At 39.0% G+C, this 21,267-nt stretch overlaps 1 protein-coding gene across 3 annotated transcripts in view; it reads left to right on the top strand.

The window, feature by feature from the left end:
* Positions 1 to 21,267, top strand: part of BMP1 (bone morphogenetic protein 1) — a 59,553-nt gene that overhangs the window by 17,012 nt on the left and 21,274 nt on the right. For all 3 annotated transcript variants that reach the window (XM_074209129.1, XM_074209127.1, XM_074209128.1), the window contains exons 6-11: positions 673 to 778; positions 2,405 to 2,529; positions 3,783 to 3,898; positions 18,778 to 18,880; positions 19,943 to 20,059; positions 20,964 to 21,109. In XM_074209129.1, the coding sequence (XP_074065230.1) occupies positions 673 to 778; positions 2,405 to 2,529; positions 3,783 to 3,898; positions 18,778 to 18,880; positions 19,943 to 20,059; positions 20,964 to 21,109 (713 nt within the window). The remainder of the gene's footprint in view (positions 1 to 672; positions 779 to 2,404; positions 2,530 to 3,782; positions 3,899 to 18,777; positions 18,881 to 19,942; positions 20,060 to 20,963; positions 21,110 to 21,267) is intronic.

A 21,267-nucleotide genomic window follows, 5' to 3' on the forward strand; every position in this document is an offset into this window, starting at 1 on the left:
CTATTACCCAGAATTATAGAGAAAAGCTAGAGTAGACAATAGATCCCCCTCACCTCAGCCTAGGCTGTCTGCTCAGTTCCAAGGGTTACTTTCAAGGAGTCGGGTCATCTTTAGTCCAAAGGACCTTGAGGAGAACAGAACCACTTTAGGCATACATGGACCAAATAGAATCCTTAGTCTCTGGGTTGAAAAGGGTGGGGGGACAGGGACAAGGAGAGTTATTTTCCCAACCATTCACTTCTTTGCTGTCTCTCATCTCCTCACCCTTTTTCTTCCCCTGCCCTCTATAATATTCCCCTTCTCACTTTTCCTCTCTGTTGTAGTCTCTCCCTGTTTTTCTCCATCTTATTGCCTCCATCTCAATGTTTCCTTTTCACAATAAAGGCCTCACTCTTGTATACTTCCCTTGACCTTTCCCTCCTTGCTCTCTCCCATCTACTCTTGGAGCTTCCTCTGAAATGTCTGGGCAGAGCTAGCCTGTTAGCAGGAACTGCTGTCTTCCTCCTGGCTGCTGCTCCTGGGGACCCCCATCCTTACCAAGAATCCTCCCCTTCCTGGTGTGCTAGCCCCAAGAGAGGCATTCTGACACTGTCTCAGTGCCCCAAGGCTGGGCAGTTCCCCTCTCCTTTCCCCCTCCTCCTGCCCCCCGCATCCTTTGCCCCGTCTCCACAGGACAGGAGTATAACTTTCTGAAGATGGAACTGGAGGAGGTGGAATCTCTGGGAGAGACTTATGACTTTGACAGTATCATGCACTATGCTCGAAACACATTCTCCAGGTAAGAGTTAGAGACAAGACCTCCAGCAGCTGTTTTCATTCTCACCTTGCTCATCACTCACACTGGGTTTTTTCAGACTGGGGTCCCAACGAGACAGGTAGATGGTTGTGTACTCTGATCCTACATAACCTTAGCCACAGCAAGCTTCTTAATTTAATTTTCTTAATCAAACCCCTTAATTTTCCAGATGAGGAAACTGAGACTCTGAACCTTAAGACAGATCCAGTATTATACAGCTGGTTAGGGTCTGAGGTGGGATTTGAATCCAAGTCTCCTGGACTCCCAGAGCTGGGTTCTAGTGACTTTCCCACTCTGCCTCTCCAGAGTTAGGACTAAAGGTGTTCCTCTGGGGATCTGCAGCCTCAAAGCCCAGAGAAATGCTTTAAGAGTATGTCATCCTCACTTAGTATCCTCTATCTAGCACATGTGGTTCTGGAGTAGATCTGTCCTCCCTTTCTCAGAATCTGCCACTGTTGTTAGATTTGGAATGTCTACTGGTACTACATTAAGTTCCAGAGAAGAACCACAAGCCCTGTCTTCTAAAAAAGCCTGAGGAGGTAGTTTTGAGATCACCAGATCCCTTCAAGTCAGTATCTCAATTCCTTTCTCATGGGATCTAGGACCTGGCCTCTTGAAGCTCTTAACTCAGTCTGCTCTTTCTGTTTTCTTTCCTTGTCTTTTTCTCTGTCCTTGAATTTGTCCTTCTACCCCTTGCCCTCACACCACCCCCATCCAAATCTCAATCTCTCTCTTTCTCTTTCAGTTCCACTTTCTCCCTCTTCCTGCCTTGTGGCTCTTTCTCAATCCAAGGCTGTTCCCAGACCCTTGAAGCAACATCAGAGACCAAAGAAAAGTGATGAGGTCATTACATCTCCCACCCCCACAGACTCATATCCCACCCCACCCTACCTTCATGCTATGCTCCATCCAGCTGAATGTGAGTCAGGGACTCTGGGGAGGTAGAATCCTGCCCGATCTTTCATTCATCTCATGGAAGCCTCTAGGATTCCCCATTGAGAAGGGAAGGAAATTAAGTGGGGCCATCAGGCTCTCAGGGTCTTCAAAGTTATCCTTAAGGACTGAGTTGGCCAGAAAATCTTAAACTGTCCCAGAGTAGCTAGTTCCAACAAGGTAAATTGCTAGGAATAATTTGGGGATGAGGGGGTGAGGAGGGAGGAATAATCAGAATAGACATGAGTCAACTTGAGCAGTGGGGTGAGAAGAGGTGGGGAGAAGATAGAATAAGAAAAAAGATTTAGAGGTTCAAAATTTACTTGCATTTTTGGGGGTTTTTAAAAATAAGAATGTAGTATAGGTAGGGGAGAAGTAGAAGGACCCTAGATACCCTCATTCCATCTCTTATTTTTGCCTCCCTTCCTAAATGTTGTGTTCCCTTGTGGCTTCTCCAGCCTCGTGGTGGGTCCAGCTGCCATGGGGTGGGGTTGCTGTCTATGGCATAGTAATGACAGGGTACTCTGTCTCCACCCTGTCCTGACCCTGTTGCAGAATGTCTGAACCCAGGAAGGGTTGTGACCTGTTGGCTGAGCCTCTTGGAGCTCCACTCACTGATGGTTCTTCCTTTCTTCCTCCCAACATTACCATTCTGATTTTGGTTTCCCAACCCAGGGGTATCTTTCTGGACACCATTGTTCCTAAGTATGATGTAAATGGGGTAAAGCCCCCTATTGGCCAGAGGACTCGGCTCAGTAAGGGGGACATTGCCCAGGCCCGCAAGCTCTACAAGTGCCCAGGTGAGAGGAAAAATTATAGTTAGGGTCAGAGCTAGTCTTTGGAGAGAAATTGGGGGGCATTTGAGAGTGTTTTACCAGAGTATTGTCGTTGAGATTCAAAGGCATGGCACAAAGGACAAAGTAGTTTCTCTAAATAATTTAACTAAATAATTTAAATTGTTTTTAAATGAGCACACATTTATTTTTTTCTCCCCCTCCTCGACTGAATGATAACATCAAAAAATAAAAATAATATATTTGTAACAAATATACATAGTCAAAAAAGCAAATTTGCCCATTGATCACGTCCAAAAGGTTATCTTATTCTGCATTTTGGGTCCATTCCTTCCTCTGACAAGAGATAGCATGCTCCAGCTTTGTCCTCTGGAACAGTGGTTTTTCTTGCATTAATAAGAGAGCAGTGAGCAGAGATGTGAAAGATGATGGGGTTGGGTGCATCATGTAAATCTTGAGAGAATAAGGAGACTTATTGGAACCAAATGAAGGTAGGAAGGATCAGGCATGGGGGGGGGCAAAACTGTGCCTTTTAAGGTCTGGGCAGGGGGTAGGGAAGAAGGAATAGTGTTGAGGGGGAGGGAAAAATTAAAATACTGTGTATAAGGACTGGTCCAAGGGAGTGAATAGAAGGCTTGATTGAAGGAAGTCGCCTAGAGGAGCAAAAGATAAAGCAGGTTCTAGAGATGAGCACTTAAAGCATAAGATCTTGTGAAGGGTTCAAAAGATGGACATCTGAGGGTGGGAGGGCTTGGTGGGAAATAATTAAGGATAACAGGTCACAGTCAAATGTTGCTACAGAGTTTGTTTTAGGTGTCAGATGGTCTTTGTAAGGGGAATCCATAGGAAGGTGTCTGTCTCCTATCCCAACCCACCCCCAGCTGGGCTAGGAGTTGGGGCCCACTGCAGGGGAAAGAAATTTAGACCAGAGTTTGACCTCAAATGCAAGAATCCCTTGTTGCCATGATAACACCCATGGTACGCTGGTTGTCCTGGCAGCAGGAGGCAGGGAGATGTGGAATGGTGTGTGTGTGTGTGTGTGTGTGTGTGTGTGTGTGTGTGTGCATGTATAGGAAGAGAAACTTAAAGGAAAAGAGCTGTTTGCTAGAGATTCCTTCTTGCCTTCTGTTCCCATCCTTACCCTCTGCTCCCCGTGAAAGGGATGCCAGAGATGAAGCTCAGGAGTAAGGAAGGATAGGACCCAAGTTGGGAGGACTGGTCACTGCTGCTAATGAAGGGTATTATTGTTTGCTCAACAGCCTGTGGAGAGACTCTTCAGGACAGCACCGGAAACTTCTCCTCTCCTGAGTACCCCAATGGCTATTCTGCCCACATGCACTGTGTTTGGCGCATCTCCGTCACACCTGGAGAAAAGGTACTACTAAGCACTCTCCTTACTATATTTCCCTAAAGGTATTACTTTACTCTGAGAGGGAATGGAGTGTTGAGGAAATGTGAATGAACCTCTCCACAGATTTTCATTTATTCATTTAGTATTTAAGTACTTTATGGTTGTGGTAGGCAAGATCAGGGATATAACAAACACATAATCTAGTTGGGGAATCCAAATATTCACATTAGCAATGTGATTTAGTAGAAAGAGCACTCTATTGAATATCACAAGATCTATTATCTAATCCTCACTTTGGCAAGTCACCTCTCTCATTTTTCATGTATAAATTGAAGGAATTAGATTAAGCGACTCCTACTGTCCCTTCTGAAAAAGGAATTTTCTATAATTTTGGGTAAGTCACTGAATTTCTCTGTATCTAAGTTTCCTCAGCTGAAAAAAAGAGGGAGTTGAGCTAGGTGACTCCTAAAGTCCTTTCCAGGACTAGACTAGATCTGTGATCCTTAGATATTGTCATCTTTGCACCATAGAAATGTGTGACATAAAGGGCTTGAATTAACTTCTGTAGGTTTATTGTTCTTTCTGGACTCAAACCCCAACAAAGAAATCTGAAAAATAATTCTACCAAGGACATTGAGATGCTGCTTGCAATCATTCTTTCATTGTTCAAGTTGCTGAGTAATAAGAATCTTTGCAACTCCACTTGAACCAATGAACTACCTCCCTGCCTCCTTCCATTGCCTCAGTACATATAACATGGTCACATACATGCCAGGCTGGAACCCAGTTCTGGTAGTCTTGCTTTATACTGTTCTACGTGTCACCACATTTCACAATCCCTCTTGAGATCAAGGGAGGTTGCCTTCCTCTGATGTGAGTCACTCAAGCTGTACTGTTCCTGGCTGAGAAAAGTCTGTGGTTCTTCCCAGACACACTGAGAAAGGACCTGGGAGTTCCCTCTTTTTAAAAATCATTCTGTAATTTTTAAATTTAATTTTTTTCTTTTTTTATTCTTTTTTTTTAGGTTTTTGCAAGGCAGATGGGGTTAAGTGGCTTGCCCAAGGCCACACAGCTAGGTAAATTATTAAGTATCTGAGACTGGATTTGAACCCAGGTACTCCTGACTCCAGGGCCGGTGCTTTATCCACTGTACCACCTAGCTGACCCAATTTAATTTTTTCTTAATCATTCTTTAAATTTTTAAATTACAAAATAGAAATCACCAGTAAACATAATTATTTTCATACACACAGAAGGCCAGATAATGGAAATTGTACATGAGACATGCATGTTCCTTTTAATATACATTGTCCTCATTGTCTATCATCCTCTGAATTCCCCTCTAGTCTTGTGTATATTCATTGGAACTCTTCTTTCATCCCTTTTTTCACATGTGATATATTATTATTCTCTACTTCCCTTCTTCCAACTTCCCTCCTTCCAAATAAGACCATATAAAAGCAAAACCAATTTATGTTGTAATGGTTGTGTCTGGAAATGTTTCAATTTGCACCTATCTATACGTCATTTGTACAGGAAGTTGTGGGAAACCTGATTCATCAGACTGAAATCAAGATTGGTCATTACAGTGATCAGAGTTCTTTAGTTTTTCACAGTTGTTTTTTGACAATGTTGAAGTTAATGAATATAAATTATTCTCTTGGTTCTGCTGACTTCACTCTACATCTGTTCATACAAGACTTTCTGTTTTTCTGAAACATTCCCTTAGGTCATTTCTTATGGTTCAACCTTCAATTAGATTTCCATTCAATTAGATTCCAATATTTCATCAGATTTATATATCATAATTTTTTTCAGTGAGTTTTAATGAGTTCCCACTTTGTTTCTAGTCCTATGCTACAACAAAAAGTGCTGCTAATAAATATTTTTTGCAGACATTTAGGTCCTTTCCCTGTGTCTTTGATCACTTTGGAGTACATGACTAATAAGAGTGTCACTGGATTGAAGACTCTTCACTGTACAGTGATTTTTTTTTGAGTATAGCTCCAAATTACTTTCCAAAGTATTTGAACCAAATCACAGCAGCACCTATGGTACATTAAGTATGTTTGACCATCATCAGCCCCTACAACAATCGTCATTTGTCAACTTAAATTTGCATTTCTCTTGTCCTTAGTGATTTGCAACATTTTTTTTTATATGAATGTAGTAGACAGCTTAGATTTCTTCCCTTGAGAAGTGCCTATTCATATTCCTTGACCATGCATCTCTTGGGGAATGACTTTTGTTTTTACATATTTGTATCAATTTCAATATTTCTTAGATATTAGATCTTTATTGGATAAATTTGCTTTAAAATCTTTTCCTAATTAACTATTTCCTTTCTGCTTGGCTTTTGTTTGGGCAAAACCTTTTCAACTATATGCAACCAAAATTATTCATGTTATCTTTTGTGATTTTCTCTCTCCCTTCTTTGGTCAAGAATTCTTTCCCTATTCATTGTTGTAACATATTTTTATTCTCTAAGTAAAGAGTTTTTAATGAAGTAGAATGTTGGGGTCTGAGGTTCCCTAAACCACTCTATCTTATCCTCAGTTAGATTGTCTAAAAGTTGATTTGAGGCTATACTTTCTGTGGCTTGCCCCAGAAGTGAAAAATACCATCTATAGCTCTACTTGTGATATTTTCCTTGTTAGAGAATAACAAATTCTTTCCCCCTGAAGAATGTTTTTGTTCTGTTCCTAATTGAGGTAAAGACAGAGATAGGGCAGACTCCAAATTTTATTCAGTGACCCATCCTACCTTTCTACCTACTTATCTTACTTGGGAAAAGGATCTGTTGTAGCTCTCCAATTGATCTACAATTAAATTCCATGAAACATATGGGCACATTATTCAAATTAAAAACATATATATGAACAAAGAAATTTCTAAAGAATTGTATCATCAGGGTGGCTAGGTGGCATAGTGGATAAAGCACCAGCCTTGGAGTCAGGAGTACCTGGGTTCAAATCTGGTCTCAGACACTTAATAATTACCTAGCTGTGTGGCCTTGGGCAAGCCACTTAACCCCATTTGCCTTGCAAAAAAAAAAAAAAAGAATTGTATTGTCTATATCATTAGCAATCAGGTAGTTATGTGAATTAGGTGGTTCAATAAATAGAACACTGGGCCTGGAGTCAGGAATACTGTTCAAATCCAGCTTCACATACTAGCTGTATGACCCTGGGCAAGTCACTTAACCTCTGTTTGCCTTAATCCACTGGAGAAGGAAATGGCAAACCACTCCAGTATCTGCCATAAACAAAGCAAATAAGCAAAACAAAAAAACCCATGGACAATAATCCATGGGGTTAAGAAGAGTCAAACAGGACTAAACATGACTAAACATTTTCAAGTTCCTTTCTCTCTGTATGGTGTAGGCACTTGATAAATATATGGAGGCATTATATCCTAACCCTACCTTTCTTCCTTCCTTCCCCCCCCACCCTTGCATCTGCCAAGTCAGCCCTGGAAAGCCATTTCAGCTTTCAATTTCTACCTTCTTTCTTGTGATCTGCTCCTTCTTCAGTTCCATGCCTCTATTTGTTGTTTCTTTGGAACTAGTAGTGGTTAAGATTAAGAACAGCCTTGACTAAACATCTGCAGCTTATTTTCATCCTCCAAAGCTCCATCAAAATCCTGCCTCTTCTTTGAAATTGTCTCTGATCATTCTATAACCCTTGGTGTTTTCAATGGTACCAGTCTCATAGAATCCTACAAACTTAGCATGGGAAAGGAATCTCAGAGGTCATAAATCATCCTTTCTTTATGCAAGAATCCTAATTACAACATCCTTGATAGTGTCATCTAGCACTTCTTAAATACTGATAGGAAGTTCATTACTGCTTTGTGGAAATCTGCTTCCTTATTGCATGTTCTTAATTTGTTAGAAAGTTCCTTCTATTCAAACAGGACCTATAATTCTCTCTATAACTTCTTTTTTTAAATTTTTTAAAATTTATTTAAGGCAATAGGGTTGTGAGTGACTTGCCCAAGGTCACACAACTAGGCAATTATTAAATGTCTGAGGTCAAATTTGAACTCAGGTCCTCCTGACTCCAGGGCAAGTGCTCTATGTACTGCGCCACCTAGCCGCCCTCTCCCTATAACTTCTAACCAATCTACTGGTCTGCCTTCTGTCCCCAGAGCAACACAAAGCAAGTTCATGTTCTTTTTCCTACAACATCCCTGCAAATATTTGAAATCGGCTATCATGTACTAGCAATACTATGATTCTATGTATACTCTCATCCTTCTCTTACTCAGGATAAAAGGCCCTATTCTTTTTTAAATTTATTTTCATTTTTTTAAGATTTTATTTTTTATTTACACATTACTAAAATATTCTTGTTTAAGACATAATATTCTCTCCCCCATAAAAATATAAAACCTCATGAGAAATAGAGTAAAAGAGAATAAGATGTGTTTCAGTCTGTGATACCATCATGTGATACCATGATACCATCATGATACCATGTCTTGGGTGAATCATGTTCTTTATCATAAATCCATCATAGAAGTTACTTCCATATTTTTCCACAGTTGCTGTTGCTGATTATAATTCCCTCCATCCATTCCTCCCCACTACTATCTGTTATATTTTCTCTCTCCTTTTGCTCTGTCCCTCTTCAAAAATGCACTGTGGGGTAGCCAAGTGACAAAGTGGACAGAGCACCAGCCCTGGGGCCAAGAGGCCCCAAACCCACATCCCACCCCAGAGACCCAGCAACCACCCGGCCCCATGGTCCTGAACAGGCCACCCAATCTCAGCACCATGCAAAAAGTGAAAAAGAAAATGTGTTATATCTGACTACCTTCTCCTGTGATCTACACTCTTCTCTATCACCCACATCCCCTCTCCCCTCCCCCTTTCCCCCTTCTCTCCTTTTTCCTCTAGATGTCTATACCCTATTGAATGGGTATGCTGTTTCCTTTCTGAGCCATTTCTGATGAGAATGAAAGTTCCCTCATTCCCCCCTTAAGGCCCTAATTTCTTAAATGCTTCTTCATATGATGTGATTCCCAGGTCTTTTGATTTTCTAGCCATCTTTTTTTCTTGACAGCCTCCAAATGATAAAATGTTTTACCAATGCCTTTTTAAATTACTAATGCCTTTTTAAAAACATTGTCGGGGAAGTTAGGTGATGCAGTGGATAGCGCACTGACCCTGAAGTCAGGAGGACCTGTGTTCAAATTTGACCTCAGACACTTGATGCTTAATAGCTGTTCCTTGGGCAAGTCAATTTAACCCCATTGCCCCACAAAAACCAAAAAGAAAAAAAATTATTTTCATTTCTAAGTGATTTGAAGTCTCACATGTACACACCCATACGTACATACTCACAAACAAACATACACAGCAGAACTTTCCCTTGTAGCAGAATGGGATATGTATAACAAAGTATGCCTTATCAGATACCTTGTATCAGTCATCTTCTGTCAAGAGGAGGAAGTATTTCATTATTTATCCTTTGAAGTCAATATTGGTAAAAGCATTGATCACACATGACTCTGATGCCTTTTAGTTCTAGTATGTTTTTTATATTACTGTGCTTATTATTTAACTTGTTCTTTTGATTCTATTCTTTCACTCTACATAATTTCATACGTCTTCTGAAATTTCTCTAAATTCTTTAGATTTGTAGTTTCTTTTAGTATAATGATGTTCCATTACATACATATGCTGCAATATGTTCAGTCATTCTCCATTTAATGGGTCCTAACAAATGCTATAAGGATATGTTAATATCCTGGATACCACAAACACTGCATATGTGGACTGACCAGCCCAAAGAACCTCGTATAATCTGTACACAATAGTTTTTAATTCTCAAGGTTGCCTCATCTTTCTTGGCAGTCCTGCTATGTTCTTGGTTCATTTTAACTGGTTAAGATTATTTTGAATTCTTATTCTTCATCCAGCTTACTGACCAGACCTTCCAGGTCTGTGTCCCCTGGCTACTCTTGATAGAAAGATAGATAGACTTCACCACCTACTTTATAGAGAAGAATGAGATTGTCTGGACAATAGATTTAGAACTGGAAGGGGTCTTATGTGTCATGTAGAAAAATGCTCAATAAACTATACATAAGGAATTCTGAGGACCACATATTGACTTTTAAAACCACATATTAACATTATCTATGTTCTATCATATTTTTATTAATTTTGTTAAATGTTTCCTAATAACATTTTATTCTGGTTTTCCCAAAAAGGGAGGCACTCATGTATTAAGTAGAAACACTATTTGAACCACATTATCCCTTCTTCTCTATATTAGAGTCCATTTCCTTTCCCCATTTTCTCTTGGCTTAGAGGATTAGATCTTCCCAAGGTTAACCATTTCACCTGTGTGCTTAATTCCATCCTTTCTGTCACCATCTCTCCTTTTTAACTGAAACATTTCCCTCTCTCTGCAAATGTGCTCATATATCTTTATCCTAAAAACAAAACAAAAAGGCCCTTACTTTGATCCTGCTACCCCTTTAAGCTGTCATCCTATAAGTCCCTCCATTTTTTTCTAAACTTCTAGAAAGAGCCATATGCACTCTTTGCCCTACTTCTTCACCATTCATTTAGCCCCCTGCAATTTAGCTTATGATCTCATCACTTAACTGAAACTGCTTTTTTCCAAAGTCACCAATGATCTCTTTATTGAGACTTCTAGTGACTTTTTTTTATAGTATCATGCTTCTTAACTAATGTGCCTTTTTAACACTATTCAACACTCTGTCCTTGACATTTTTCCTTCTCTTGGCTCCCATGGCAGTGCTATCCTACCTATCTGAACATTTCACATTTTCCATTCTGGTAAATGGATGAGATCAGAAATCATTACCACTTCCAACTCATTTAGCAGGACGTCTCCCAAGGTTTTGTCCTGGGTCCTCTTCTCTCCCTATATTCTCTTTTTGTCCACCTCAACTTTTTCTCTTATACTTAAGATCTTCATTATAGCTAGTAATATTCTCCCATACCCCCAAGCTCTTCACTAATTACTCTTTTCAGCTTCCATGATCTTTACCTTTATTCTACCTCAACCATGCATCAGAATGATCATACCCTTTTATCTCACCGTCACCCATGGCTGTTTTACCACCATGATCCAGAATTCTGAATTTCTCTTTCATCCTAACCTATCTTTTCTATAATTTCCTCTTCCTTACCTTTCCTATATCCACTGTAATCCTTTTTTGTTCTTTGAAGAATGCTACTTTGACCTCAATTTTCCTCCCTACAAATTCTTCATCCTATATTGTATAGTCCATCTAGAAACTTCTCTACTCTTGAATCCTTTTCCCATTATTTTATTGTTATCTATATTTTGGCAAACCCCAACCCTGAAATGCCTCATCACTTGTCTTATATCCTTCTTCCCATGTGCTGTTGAATGCTGCTGTAGAAAGTGTTAATTCTGCCAATCAGGTGCATTTAAATTGCATTATTTAGTGTCAATTGCACAGCAATTATTTTATGCTGTCTTTATTGAATTTATAGCATGTTTCCCACAGTGACGATCCAAAATCTTTTTTTCTCCTCAAGCCTGCTATAATTTTTCCCGTTTCACCAGATTACCTTTTTATATTTTTTTTAGGTTTTTTCCAAGGCAAATGGGGTTAAGTGGCTTGCCCAAGGCCACACAGCTAGGTCATTATTAAGTGTCTGAGACCGGATTTGAACCCAGGTACTCCTGACTCCAAGGCCAGTGCTTTATCCACTGTGCCACCTAGCTGCCCCTCACCAGACCCAAACTTTACTGAGAAAATGGATTTCATTCTATAAGACTTTCCCATTTATTCTTATTTTATATCTCAAAACCCTACTATACCATCGTCTGTCCCTTTCCCTTTGCTACAATAAGGAAGTGACCCTTTTTTTTCCATAGCTAGTCCCCTCCATTTGTTCCTTAATATACCCTTATATTCCTTCTGGGGGCTTCCCCTTGATCATCTCTTTTCTCTTTTTCATCTTCATTCTCAATGATCTAAAAATCTGCTCAAGCCTCCCCCACTTCCTCAGGTCATCATTCTATGTTTCTTTCTACAGTTATTATAAACTAGAAACTGTCTTTCATTGTTGCCACTACTTCCTCATCTTCTACTCCCTTCAAAACCTCTTGAAAAATTATTTCTGATTCCATCCCACTACTGAAAATTCTCTCTCCAAAGTTACCAACCTCCTCTTAATTGCTAAACCTATAGTCGCTTTCTCAGTTCTCATTCTTCTGTTAATTTTCTATGACTTTTGAAGGTAGACTAGCACACCACCACCCCCTTACATAATTTCTCCTACCTCAACTTTCCTGACACTGCCCTCTCCTGGTTCTCTTACTTCTATGATTTTCCTTTTTGGAGGCTTATCCTCCCACCCTCTAACCATGAGTATCCCTGAAGACTTCATCCTGAGCCCTAATCATTTCTCTCTTTCTATCTCTTGCTATTCTCATCCATTCCCATTGGTTTAGTTATTATAGCCATGCAGCTAACTTTCCAATATCCAGTCCTAATCATTTTCTCTGAAAACTACTGCTATGTCACCAGTACTCCCTAGTACTCAGATATCCCAAACAACATGTATAAAATGGAATTCTTTCCCCTACTCTGAAATATGTCAATCCTTTGAACTTGTCTATTTCTATCAAAGACATCACTGTCCTTCTTAGTCACTAAGATTTTTCAACCTCAGCTCTCTCTTATCCTCACCTCTACCCCATATTTAATCAATTGCCAAGTCCTGGATTCTACCTTTAACATCTCTTGCCTCTTTCTCCCTCTTTCAGTTCACATGACTACCACCCTTGTCTTCATCCCTTTTCTCCTAGACTACTGAAATATCCTCCTAATTGGTGCCTTTACTTCAATTTTTTTCCCTTTATGATCCATCTTCTACAGAGCTACAACAATATTATATCTAAAGTATGATTCTTCCTGTCATTCCTTTGGTCAAGATTCACTACTGGCTCCCTGTCACCTCTAAGATAAAAAACAAAATCAGTTGATTGGTATTTAAAGCCCTTTGCCATCTGACTCCATTCTCTCTTCCCATACTTATTTTCCATATTCCTATCATGAATGACTAACATTCCATACAAACTTGCTATTACCTGAACTCAGTGATCCATCTCCTACCTCTATATCTTTTGCCCAATTGTTGATCACTGCTGAAATATATTTCCTTCTTGATCACACTTCTTAGAATTCTTAGTTTCTTTGAAGGCTTAATACTGTTGCCAACAAGTTCTCTTTCACCTAGGACAGAAATAATTGAAGGCAGATGTGGTGGTGTCAATGTGTGGGGCAGAGAGCTCAAGAAAGTGCCATAGAGATGTTCCTAGAGGGTGGGAAGAGAGAGGGAGGGAAGGTACTTAAAGATAGACTATCTTTTCAGAAGCCATTCTGTGTTCTTTACCAGCCCTCTTTGGGGCACAGGTCAGATTCTTCTGGGAATGACCACTTCCACTCTGCTCACACAAATTTTCAAAGGTGCCAGGATTCCTTGTTATGGCTCTGTAAATGATTGTTGAATGATTCTGTAAATGATTGTTGATTTGAACTGAATATGCCTTAACCCTAAAGCTTGAACAAAATGTTGGAAAAGGACAGATCCAAGAACAGAGAGCTTTTAGGATACATAACTGGAGGCTTCCTTAGGTTGTCAGCTAGATCATTGTTCTCCGGTTAGTCAGACAACTTACCTATTATATGCACTATTATCCAATCCATCTTGCCCTTAAAATATAATAATAATAATAATAACATATTTATATTGCACTTTACCATTTATTCTTTCATTCAACAGTCTTTTATTAAGTGAATTACAGCAATAGTAGCAGCAGCATTAATAGTAATAGTAGTAGTAGTAGTAGTAGTAGTAGTAGTAGTAGTAGTAGCAGCAGCAGTAGTAATAGTAATAGCAATAGCAGCTGGCATATATATATATATATATATATATATATTTCTTCAAGGTTTGCATAGTGCTTAAATGCTTTACAATTGTTACAACTCTGGTAAATAGGTAGTATTATTATCCCTGTTATATAGATAGGGAAACTGAGGTAGATTTTAAGTGATTTGCCTGGATTGAACAGTCAGCCTCTGAAGCAAGATCTGAACCCAAGTCTTCTGACTCCATTTCCTGCTCTCTCTATGATACCACTACCTGAAAGCCTCTTGAGGGCAAGAGGTTATTTTTGGTTTTGTATTTTAGGTATCTCCAGGACCTAGAATAACACCTTGTAACACAAATATACTTAAATACCTAGTGTTAAATGTTAGGCACTGAACATACAAAGATAAAACATAAAAACAGTCATTGTCTTCTAGAAGTTTATATTTATGAAACAGGAGTTTAATCATTGATTTGAGTCAAAATGAATTGTCTATTAGATTCAAGACAATGTACTTGTTTCTGAAAGAGATACATCTTTAAGTTAAGATGGTGTTCCCCTACTCATAGGACTCATAACAACCCTGGGAGATGGGTAAACACAAACAGTGTCTCCATGTCAGAGATGAGCAAACTGAGGCTCAGGTAGATTAAATTGGCCAGCATAACATGTGGTATTTATTCTCAAAATAGAACTTGAACCCTAGTCTTATAACCCCAAATCAAGTGAGCTTGCTACACTAACTACCTTCCTCTGCTTATATAACATAAGGGTTTTTTCAATCACCTTAATAAAATCCAGATATGTTATATATATGTATATATGGCATCCCCTGGTGTACAAGTCTAGAAACTGAATCCAAAAGAAAATGGTAGTAGATTGACATGATTTATTCTTGGTGAACTCATGCTTGCTACTAATGATCATTGCTTCCTGTTCTAAGAGAACACAAACCAGCTGTTTAGTAATCACCCTAGAATTTTGCCAGAGATCAATGTCAAAATCATTGGCCTTTAGTTTAAAAGATCTACCTTTTTCCAATTTTGAAAATTGGGATAGCATTTACCCATCTGATTTTCTGGACCCTTCCCATTTGCCATGATTACTCAGGCATCACTAGTATTGGTTCTGTGTTATCACATCTGTAAATCTTTTCAGTACCATTGGAATATTATTTCTTTAGGCCTGAAGCCTTGAGCTTGTTTAAAATTATGAGATGTGCTCTTAATCATCTTCATTTTGCCTTATCCTTTCAGTTCTGGTTGAAAAAGTCATTCTCCTTGGTAAAGAAAGTGGACAAAAAAATGTAATTTGAGCAATGCTTTCCTTTATCAACTGTTAACTTTCCACAGCACATTTTTTTTTGTTCTTTTTTGGATTCTAAACATATTTTTTGTTTGTTTTTCTTAAAAATTTTAAAAATAAAATTCATTCTAGTCTTTAGTATTCCTGACATGATAACCACAGTTCTAGGTAGTAATGTTAACCTCAGAAGGTGGTTGTGAGAAAAGAACTTTGATAAAGCACCATGATAAATATAGAGCACCATTGTCACTATTTTGCATTCATCTTTGTTTGCATTTACCTCCTTCATCCTTTATACATGTATAAAATGTATAAATGCAAACTCATTCAAGAGTTTCCCTTGAAGGTATTTTGGTTCCTTCAGCTCCCTGTCTCATTTTTCATTGGGAATTGCAATTGGTAAACTTTTCATTCCTCGTGAGACATCTTTCCTTTTAGAGTCTTTGTAAAAGTCTCTGGGCTTTTTCAAATAAACCATCTTCCTAAAATCTAGGGTCCATGTCTTACTATTTCTAGTATTTCCTTCACAAAGTCATTGATACATCACCAATTAGTTTTCCTCATAGTCTTTTAATTGCTCCCTCTACCTTCTAAGGAGTGACATTATCAGTAAGGTATGAATATATCAGATAGTATCTTTGGCAACTTTTCTGTGATTATTTCCAGGAGAGAAGTATAAGATAGATTAATTTGCCTTGTGATGTAGGAAGTATGAACAATTAGGGACTTAACCAAATGATCCATAGGGTTTTGCCATGTATTTCTTCTTTCCTAAGAGGACTTTAAATGAAAGCTAATCTTTCCACTAGAAGAGACGTCATTATATCTGTTGTTTATTGCTATCATGCTATTGTTTTCTTTGTATCAGTTTTAGAAGAATCTTTTTTTTTAGCAAGGCAATCAGAGTTAAATGACTTGCCCAGGGTGACATAGCTAGGAAGTGGCAAGCAACTGAGGCTGCATTTGAATTCGGGTGGTCCTGGCTCCAGGGTCAGTGATCTATCTAATGCACCACCAAGCTGCCCCTTTGTATCAGTTTGGTAAATTGTAATAGACTAATGGTCTTGTAGCTTGTTCTAAAAATATTATAAAACTTATTTTCCCCTTCTATGATCCTTACCTTTATGTATTCTATCATATTTCCCCTCTGAGCCTCATGGATTTCTATTCCTTTAGGGTAGATATACTACCCACTTCTTCTGTTCAAACAAATATGGCAGCCCCATTATTGCCATATTCCAGCCTAGAGTCCCATTACATTGTCTCCATGATAACTATGACATTGTAATAAGTTGTTTATATTACAATTTCAAATTCATTTGGTTATTGCCCATATGCTGTTCATTAACTACAACAGAGACAAATCAGTTAAGTATTATTCTAAAGTTAACTATCTTCCTTATTGTTCTTCACCACCTCTCCTACAGAGAATTACTGGGCAATTTCCTCTGTTACCATTCTTCTATATCATACCTGTTGTTCTCCCTATCATTTGTCATTATAATTTTATCTGTACCTCTTTTCCCTCCCTACCTCATTTTTCAATTGAAAGCCCTACTGCTTAGATGAGTAAATTTCTGGTCTTTATGAGTTACACACCATCCCTTTCCTATTATCCTTGTATCATTTCTATTATCTTAACTCATCATCCAGAAAATCAAATCCCTTGACGCCAGAGCTATAAGTTAAATTTTCCAGTGTATTTGCTTTTCTGAGTAACTCATTTGGTCTCATACAAGTTAGCAAGAATTGATCAAATGATAGGTTTAAAGAATATTAATGTAGGTTAAAAGATATTTATCAGTCTGTCAGATACCTAAGAAGACTAAGCACATCAGATCTAAGTAGGGAGTCCCAGACCACCTCTCTTCTCAGAAAGAGGAACAAATTCTTCTCAATTGACAGTGTTTTTTATGTTCCAGTTAATGCTGAATGCTTCTTCAGAAGGTTTGGATTCTTAGGACAGAGGCAGCTATGTGAACAGAGCTTCCACTAAGTTTTGATGGGGGTGGACTTATGCTTCCTCCCTCTCTTTGTTCTCTGCATTATATTCTTACATTCACCTTTGATTCCTCACTGGTATGTTTTGCCTCTTAGTTACTAACTAACCTTCTAGAATTCTTTCTTTCTTCCTTTCTAGGAACCCTTCATCCTTTCTAATAAGATGAAGTAGAGAGTCATTCCTCAAACTCTTTCACCTCACTTCTGTCACCTTCCCACTAGCAGAAGGATTGGCTTGCAATTATAGCCCTCATCATTGGGCTACCATCTCAGGAAAGAAGATACACATAGCAAAAAACCTATGGATCACTGGATCAAGGCCCTTACTTCCCATACTTCTGAAATCACAAGGCAAATTAATCTGTTTTATACTTTTCTAAAACACTTAACTTAAAGCTGCTAAGGAAATCATTCTCACTATTTCTATAAGTGCTTCTTATATGCTTAATCAGGTCTATGTCACCACCTCTTAATTTGACACGAATTCAGTCATTTATTAGTTACTAAGTGTACTAATTATTAGCAAGATTTGCCACAGAAAAGCAGGATCTAACTTCCATGACTGCCCTATGAAAATACATTTTCATATTTTTTCTCTCTTACCCCCAACAGACTATGAACTGTTTCACATCTCCTCTACATTGCCTAATTCCCTTCATGGAGTTAGAAATAATAGAAATACTGGGAAAGGAAGTAGTTGGGGAATGATTGTCAGCATCTTGCCATCTTACTTTTCCCTCTTTCTAGGACTCTTCCTCTCTTAGGCACCTGGTATTCTCATACTTTTCCAGACTACTGTCACCAAAGAATAGTTTCTTACCAACTAATTCACCTTAAAGTATTAGTAGTTGTATCACTTGAATATTGAAAAGAAGCCTTTAGTGAGAAAAGAGAAAAACCTCTAAGTACTATAGAGCAGAGGTATCAAGCATGCAGCTTGCATAAACTAAGTGATGCCTGAAATAGATTAAAATGTACTTGGGAAATATTAAACAAAACAAAATATAATATAAGATATCTAATTTTAATTTGAGGTTTTCTAAGTCAATATATGGGCAACTAGGTGGTTCAGTGGATAGAGCCCCAGGTTGGAGTCAGGAAGATTCACCTATCTGAACTCAAATATAGTTTTAGAAACTTACTAGCTGTGTGATTCTGGGCAAATCACTTAACCCTGTTTGCCTCAGTTTCCTCATCTGCAAAATGAACTGGAGAAGGAAATGGCAAACCACTCTAGTATCTTTGCCAAGAAAACCTCACAAAGAGTCAGACATGACTGAAATGATTGAACAAAGTCACTATGCAGTCCTCAAGGATCCTTAAGCCTTCCACTTAGTGTGGCACCACTGTTCCAGAATATATCTTTTTGACATGTTGGGGGTTTTAGGACAAGGGAGCCTTTTCTTTTTTAAAAAATTTTATTTATTTAAGGCAATGGAGTTAAATGACTTGCCCAATATCACACAGCTGGGCAATTATTAAGTATCTTGAGATCAGATTTGAACTTGGGTCCTCCTGACCCCAGGGCCAGTGCCCACCTAGTTGAGCCACCTAGCTGCCCCAAAGGAGCCTTTTCTTGAGCCCTACAAGACTGCAGGCTACTCAGCTAGTGGGTGAGATCTGCTATGATGAAACTGGTTGGGGAAAAGTATAGGGGATGGCATGAGAAATGATGTGACCTTTCACCTTCCTCTGTTTCCCTGACAGATCCTTTTGAATTTTACTTCCCTGGATTTATATCGCAGCCGACTGTGCTGGTACGACTACGTAGAGGTTAGAGACGGGTTTTGGAGAAAAGCTCCCCTCCGAGGTAACTGTGTCCTACCCTGCTCTAGGCATCATGGTCAAATGAGATTTTATACATACATTCATACATACATATATATATATATATATATATATATATATATATATATATCACTTTGAAAAGGTGATACTAGTATTTATTATTATTCTATTCTTTTTTTTTTCTAAGAACTACCCTTTCTTTCCCTAAAGCCCTTCTACACACAGTTCAAACATACTCATCAAGCTGATCAATATGCTAGGCAGGAACAAACTCTGGACTTAGAGGCATAAGCCTTGGATTCTAATCCTGATTTTTCTCTATATCCTTCAGGAAACCATTTAACCTTTGTGGGCATCAGTTTCCTCATCTACCAAGCAGGGGTAAATCATGTTTACCTGACTGCCTGTCAGTACTTTAGAGTAGAGATAAGTGAGTGCTTTAGAGTAGAGATAAGATAAAAAGGGAAAAGCCTGGTTGGTTGGTTGTTGTTAGAACTGTGTACCTGGACTCCCAGTCCAGGGACTGGTCCACAGTTTTGCATTTTGTGGAAGTGAAAGAAATTTGGACTAATCCTACATGTTAACATATCTGGTCCAATGAGAGAAAGAAGCTGAGAAGAAAGCAAGTAGAGATAAGGTCAGGGCTAAGGTTGGGGTGGAATCTGGGATATCAGGCTCCCCCAGGTAAAGCTTTAAAATGTATCTTAGGAGCACTAGATGGCTCAATAAATGGAGTGCTAGCCCTGGAGTCAGGAAGACCAGAGTACAAATCTGTTTTCAGTTATTTATTATATGACCTTGGGCAAGTCACAACTTCTGTTTGCTGGAAGAAAAGGAAGGAAGGGAGGGAGGGAGTTATGTGCATTGCAGTTTACAGCAGATATTAAGCTTTCCCTATGACAGATGGAACCTGACATCATAAAATAATTGTATCCAGTGGAATTTTCTGATATTGCAAACATGTGCATCTTAAAGTGTCTTTCATTGTACCTTCCTATGTACTGACTACTTTACCTACACATGGTTGCTAGATGGATTGATTTATGCTATTCTTACACCTCTCCCTATCTTTTCACGTCTTTAGGAAGGTTCTGCGGGAACAAACTCCCTGAACCCATCGTCTCCACTGACAGCCGCCTCTGGGTGGAGTTCCGTAGCAGCAGCAATTGGGTTGGGAAAGGCTTCTTTGCTGTTTATGAAGGTATTCATGTGGAATGTGCTGTGGGGGGTCAGTAAGGTATAGAGAGAACTGCTTTGTCCTTGCCCTCTGAAATTAGCCTTAGTTGGCCAATAAGCATTTAACAATCACATTGCTATATTAAGCTCTGGTTATATGGGGCAGTAGAAGATGCAGAGCACTGGACTTAGAATCAAGAGGACCTGAGTTCAAATCTGGTTTAGATACCACCTATGTGACTCTGGGCAAGTCACTTAACCCTAAACCTTTTCCTCATCTATAAAATGAACTGGAGAACAAAATGGCAAACCGCTCCAGTATCTTCACCAAGAAAATCCCAAAAATATCTGGAAAGAAGTAAAGGAAAACAGGAGCAGAGGAAAGAAAGGGGAGTGTTCCAAGCATGGGAAAGAAGCAATGCAAAGTCACAGAGTTTGCAGGTAGAGTTTAATGTGAGAGGAACCAAAGGAAAGTCAGGGTTGCTGGATCCTAGAGTACCTGGAAGGGAGAAAAAGTAAGAGAAGACTGGAAAGGTAGAAATTTGATAATTTGATCCTTATTAATAGGGAGTACTGGGGAGCCACTTCACCTAAGGGAAAAAGGCAATGCAATAGGCAGAACCTATGAGAAAACAAATAGAAAATGGAATTGGGCAGAGGTATAGGAGAAACTGGAGTGGATACAAAGTTAAAGGAAGATAGAAGAGAAACAGGAGAAGAAAGAATTATGAAGGAGGGAATCCAGGAAATGTCAGCACTCTAAAAATGGCAGGAACTGGGGAGTAAGGGAATCCAGAAAGGGGAAGAATCCAGTAAAGTAGGAAATTTTCATGAATTCTAAGAACTCAGGAAGACAAGAAAAGTCAAATACCCCACCAGATGGAATGAAATCCTCTCCACTATTATCCTGACTTCTTCCACCCATACAGCTATCTGTGGAGGTGATGTAAAGAAGGACAATGGCCATATTCAGTCACCCAATTACCCAGATGATTACCGACCCAGCAAAGTCTGTATTTGGCGAATCCAAGTGTCTGAGGGCTTCCATGTGGGGCTTACTTTCCAGTCTTTTGAGGTATGGTGCTGACTCTCTGAACATGAGACCACCCTTGGTTGTGGAAATGATGTCCTTCTAAACCTATGTAGCACAGCAACCCCTCTTTCTCTTCAGGCCATCAATTCCCAGTTACTCTCCCCCTGGTTCTTTCGATCAGCCCCATTCTTGTCCTCTTC

This window comes from Macrotis lagotis, chromosome 1 (assembly GCF_037893015.1).
Source record: "Macrotis lagotis isolate mMagLag1 chromosome 1, bilby.v1.9.chrom.fasta, whole genome shotgun sequence".
Lineage (NCBI taxonomy): Eukaryota > Metazoa > Chordata > Mammalia > Peramelemorphia > Peramelidae > Macrotis > Macrotis lagotis.